Here is a 6000-nt window from a genome sequence, read left to right as displayed (position 1 = left end):
CATCAACAGAACTGAATGTAGCAATAAAACTCAAAGACACAAATAGTCATAAAGGATACATACCGTAAAGAAAAACAACTCCACACACACACACGATCCCTTTCTGATCTCGCTATTGCAAGAAAATAACTCTCACCACAAAAGATACAAACAACACACAAGGAACATTCCATTGTCTCTAGAATCAAAACAACCAACAACAGCATAAATGACGCAATAACAAACACAAACAATCATACGAGATATACACAAAATGTCTCTAAAAACTCCCTCACATGATGCACTCACATTTTCCAGTAGCACGTTTATTGATTAGTTGGAATTCTATCTATAAGTTAAGGTAAAATATATACCAAATCTATGAGGAATCTATAAAAAATTATATACACCCGTCAAGGATTATATTAACTACTTTTTATTCTACTTCATCTAAAATGTTCCATGTGAGGAAAAACACTCCAACTTATAATAAAAAGGGAAATAATCTGTAGGAAGCCACCATACGAATCGGTAATGTCGTTAAGTTAATTTTTACTACAAAAATTTTTTTCCATACAAAATTTTTTCTTAGTAAATTGTCCACATTTCGTAGTAAGATTTTTATATTGTCCATGTATTTTTATAATAGAATCAACGATGCATTAACTACTGTGTTGGAAATTTATTTAAGGAAAAATCCTTCCCATTTCTTAGTTAGTGAACTAAAAAACATTTACTGAATTTTTATAAGTTTTCCTTTAGCTAAGATAATTTTCGTTGTGGTTACGAAAAATGAACTATATTACAGTAAATTTGTTGAACTATGTGAAAGTTACAATGGTCCTTAAATTTACAAGATACCTTTTTTTTTTTGTGTGCCACCGAGGTCGCGGCGCCCATTTGGCCGATATTTTGTTCCATACATAATTGAGTAATACCAATATATCATAATAAAATAAAATTACAATAATTTCCTAAATAGTTTGTGTTTTATTAAAAATCAACATCGGCCCTTGAAATTTAACCACCGACATCGACAACACAAAAATACTTAAAGCTATTGTACACTACACTCGTCAGCTGTCTGTATTGCACTGAGTTGTTTTTACTATTGCACGATGATCACTACCATGTATTTGTTGTTTCCTTTTCCGAAGCAAATACCTGTAACAGTGAGCGATGGTTTCTGTATCAACTTTGACGTTAATTCGTTTCCTTGCAGGTAAATTGTTTATATGAAGGGTTTCTAATGTAAACCCTTTGTTGTAATTATTTTCTCTTTCTAATATTCTTACGTCGTCAAAGTTTGGGTTATAATTGTTTCTCGCACAGTGGTCCCCTAGTGCAGTTTTTGTGGTATTCGAGTTGGTGCTTAATTTAATATACGATTTATGTCCTGAAATTCTTATTTTTGGATGTTCCTACATACACTGAAAAAACAGTGAACCCTTTTCCATTGCAAAATGGACTAAACTGTAATAATATTGACCATGATTAAGATTAAGATTTTTTTCAACTTGTCTAGTTTATAATTCTCTTAAATTTTAGTTCATCTATAACATTGTATTTTAGTTCATATTTGCAACACGATAAGATATATATATAACCCTACCAAGTTAAAAAGTCAGTATTATTTTGGTTTACTTGCTTATTTTTTGGGAAATCCGATAATAAAATTTGGTTAACAGTCTCTTTAAAATGTCGACGACTAAACTATTTTTAAATCAATCATTCCACAGTACAGAGAAATTAAATAATTAAAGGAACAACAAACCGTTTTACTATCATGAAAATTTTCATAAAAATTAAACTTTCTTTAAGCAAAAGTACTTTATTATAAAAATTTATGATGAAAGTTCTTAATACAATGTTTTTGTGAATAAAAATTATGACCACGTGAAACAAGAAAGTAGTTTATTTTAACTCGCTTTTTGGACATTTTGACTTTTCCTTAGTTGTTTATTCATCGTAAGTATACTTTTCATATATTTTGCTGAAAAAATGGAAGGAATAAAGAAAATTGTTCAAAATTAACATGTAATAAAATATATTTTTTTAGCTCTTTAAATTAGCTTGTAACTTACCATATTTGGGGGCATTTTATTAAATGGTCTAAGGAATTCAACTTTTCTTAGATAAACGTACCTCATAAAGTTTGTACCTGAAACAATTAGAGAAATAATGAATTAATTAATATATTAAATCATAAAACTATTTTGTTATCAATGTGAAGGACATAATACAATAAATATTCTTGCTAAAAGGAAGCCAAAGTTTTAATATAAAACTTACCAATTCCCTATTAAATTGTACGCTGAGGTTAAAAAAAGTTATCGAAATTCATTTGGCGTTACTCTGAAATTAAATATTCATTTTTTACATTAAATAAAAAACATTAAATTGGTTTCCAAAAAAATCTAATTAAAGAAATAATATGCATAAAAAAAACTAAATATTCTGGTTAAAAGAATGTTAAAGAAAGCTTACCAATTCATAAAAATGTTTCCAAATTGTTATTCAAAAATTAAATATTTGTTTTTTTACATTAAAAATATTAAATTGGTTTCCAAAAATATTTGATTAAAGTAATACTAAAATAAGGTATTAAAAACCTGTAATTTTGATAATAAAAAGGTCATAAAAATGTAAATATTCTTGTGAAAATAAAGCCAATTTTTAAAAGAAAACTTACCACTTCTCTATTATATTATACGCTGAGGAGAAATATAAAAATATGGCCGAATCCATCTTGGGGTTGCTCTGAAATTAAATATGCTTTTTACAACAAAGAAAAACATTAAACTGGTTTAAAAAAAATAATAATAATAATAATAATAATTAGCAAATAATGATATAAATAAAAAATATACTTTTTAAAAGAAAACCACATTTTAAAAAGAATACTTACCAATTATATTAAACTATACGCTGAGGTGTAACAAACAATTTTCCAAATTCATCTGGAGTTACTCTGAAATTGAATATTTATTTTTTACATGAATAATAAAAATTAAATTAGATAAAACAATTTCAATATACTTTCCATTTCAGCATTTTTTCCTCAATATTGAACATTCTTAATAACCTTTTTCTAAGCTAGCGATAATCACTACGCCATCGTACACCTCATCGCTAAAATATTAATAACTTTCATTTAAAAGTTTTAATAAACAAACGCCAATATATGTCTCAAAAAACCAAAATATTCCATACCTTTATATTCCCTAGTTACATAATTGCTAAAAAGGTGCAACAGCTCACGCCAACTATACAACTGAAGCATGCCAAACAAAACCAAAACATTCCTACAACAACAAAAACACATGTGCCTTCATTGAAAACAACACCTCATCCAGACAAATAAACCATTCGCGAATAATAAACACACAAACCACTGAAAGAACCAAAATAAAAACAACCCCACGCTCAGATATGCACAACATCCCCATCACTCGCTACCATTTCTCATTATTGCATTGCATGCTCTCACTCTCAAAAAAATTTCAAGTAACATCATCTTTACATTAAACATATTCCACTTTGACGTGAAAGATCTCTGTACTATGCATTAGTTCATCGCATCTGTACACAATTTACTCTAAAACCAATACTCTCAAATGCATATCAGTATAAGAACGATGAAACGTTTAACTTAAAATTACCAAAAACTTCATGAAATGATATCTACCCATTTTTGACGAAAATGTCTATAAATTTAATTACATGTGAACTAAAAATATTTCATTGAGAAATGTTGTAGCAACTATTATTAACTATAGGAGTTCCCAGTAAGAAATTGCTATCCGCTTTCAAGTTTACGTGTAATTACTGTTAAGCTGATCACACGCGTTTCTATTCGCTCCAAACAAAAACTACAAAAAGACTTACTTGAACCATTCTATACAGTCTGCTGTGTTTTCCTGGCTACAGATTTCCGAAGAGGAAGCCGTGATATTCATCGTGTGCAGGCCATCGTTGAAATAGTGGCAAGTTTTCGCATTTAAAATAATTATTATTATATCTTTGCAACTTTGCATTGTTGGAAAATTTCCTGGAATCTTAATATTTGTATGTTAACCGATTTATGTTTATTAATGGTAATAACAAACAACAGCTGATACGTTTGACAAATAAATATATGTTGAGTTTAAATACTCACCACGCAAAGTCACCACATTCACAATTTAATAATCAGCCTAAAGTTATACTTTAAATAACTGTAACAACATTTAACATAATTATCAATAATCGTCTATCCATTCACAAGCCATTCAGAATACTGATACCGTACACCGTTTACCTATACACTTATTAAATATAATAACATCCCAATATGAGTTGTGAAAAAGCGAATTGTACAGTAAAGAAAATTGAAGAACCATTTGTTACCTGTTGGTTGTGTCATTCATCATACCATGCAAAATGTGCTGAGTTGGCGGCTCGTACTGCCGACAATCTGCGTGAAGATAAAGGCTTGCGATGGTGCTGTAAAAATTGCAAAATATACGACGTGGAATTTTATGCCTTCTTTAAAAATACCCGTGCAGAATTCGACCTAATTAATAAAGATCTCATTGCATTAACTGAGAAATTTGCAAAATATAAAACAGTTTTTGAGAATGCATCATGTTTAGAAAAATTTCTGCAGTCTCCCATAGATTCATTACGAAAACGTAAAAAACCATCAAATCCTACAGATACGGAAACTACATCTAATCTTAATACCAATTCAAACATTAACATAACACCAATCCAGCACGTATTCAACGCAGAATTGGCCACAAATTTAGCTATGCCAATTCCACCACCTCAAACATCAAATCCATCAACGAGTAATCCAGCAAATTCCCAAAGTTCAAACTTAACTGTTCCTAATTCGTCTTTAATTACTATGACACCATCTATATCCAATAGGTTTCACACCCCTTTAACTTCTCCTTTGTCAAATATACCACCAAAACCATTACAAGTGGTGTCTTCCAAGAAAACTGTGTTTGCAGCTAAATTTGCTGCGGAAACAACTATCGAGGATATTGCCTATTATATTAAATCGAAGTTACAAACTGAAATCGAACTGAGCATTTTTAAATTCAAATATCGTGAAAGAAGAAACAAGGCATCGTTTAAGATCATTGTTCCTGAGGACATTTTTGATAGAGTGGTCAATCTAGAATTTTGGCCACCCAATGCTCTAATTAAGGAATACATATATAAAGAACCAGCACAAACTGATATTGTCTATTTACCAAAAAATTCAAACAATGTTCCAAAAAACTAATTGCTGCTTTCGATAACAAGATTTCTTTAGTATATCAAAATGTTAGAGGTTTAAACACTAAAATGTCAACTCTTTATTCAGACAGTTTTGGTTTCGATTTTCATATAATTGCATTTACTGAAACATGGCTTCAACCAAATGTTTATGATATGGAAATTTTATGTTCGAAATACAGAATATATAGACGCGATCGCGAAATTAATGTGAAGAAATCAGGTGGGGGAGTACTGGTAGCAGTGTCCGCTGAAATTCCTTCTGAACAGATTCAAATTCAAGATATAACTGGTATTGAGATAGTTATTGTCAAAGTTCTCTTGAAAAATATGTCATTATTGATTTCTTGTTCTTATATTCCACCTTCATCGAACGACGAAATTTATTCTCAACACGTTTCGGCTATTTCATCAGCATCTCAATCTTTATTATCGTCATCTGATACATTAATAGTTTTAGGCGATTTCAATCTCCCTTATGTCTCCTGGCTACACTCTTCTGAATCTGAGAGTTTAATTCCTGTAATCTCAAATAGTATTTCTAATAATTTTCTTCATTCATTACTTAATCTTGGCCTTTTTCAAATAAATGATATTTTCAATTCACACGGCAGATTACTTGATCTGGTGTTTGTTAATAGAACATTTAATATAAGTTTGGAATCCTGTCATGCTTTAACGCAACCTGAAGATCGTTATCACCCTACTATAATATTGCATCTTGCAGCCCCAAATCTCCCACGATCTAGG

At 30.0% G+C, this 6000-nt stretch overlaps 1 protein-coding gene across 1 annotated transcript; it reads left to right on the top strand.

Annotated features, from left to right (window-relative positions):
* Positions 1 to 4312: 4312 nt before the first annotated feature.
* On the top strand, positions 4313 to 5257 carry LOC142224893 (uncharacterized). Its single transcript, XM_075294670.1, has 2 exons — positions 4313 to 4466; positions 4638 to 5257. Exons 1-2 carry the CDS (start codon positions 4313 to 4315, stop codon positions 5255 to 5257), a joined length of 774 nt encoding a protein of 257 aa, XP_075150785.1.
* The last annotated feature ends 743 nt before the right edge of the window (positions 5258 to 6000 follow it).

Source organism: Haematobia irritans, chromosome 2, assembly GCF_050003625.1.
Source record: "Haematobia irritans isolate KBUSLIRL chromosome 2, ASM5000362v1, whole genome shotgun sequence".
Lineage (NCBI taxonomy): Eukaryota > Metazoa > Arthropoda > Insecta > Diptera > Muscidae > Haematobia > Haematobia irritans.
Note: the sequence above shows the minus strand (reverse complement) of the source record. Positions and strands in the feature narration are given on the sequence as shown.

What these genes read in the sequence shown, in the direction of transcription:
- LOC142224893 (XM_075294670.1), top strand. Translation starts at nt 4,313, where the DNA reads ATGAGTTGTGAAAAAGCGAATTGTACAGTAAAGAAAATTGAAGAACCA. An exon ending in TAAAGGCTTGCGATGGTGCT is followed by an intron (nt 4,467 to 4,637) that starts GTAAAAATTGCA and finishes AGTCTCCCATAG; the next exon opens with ATTCATTACGAAAACGTAAA.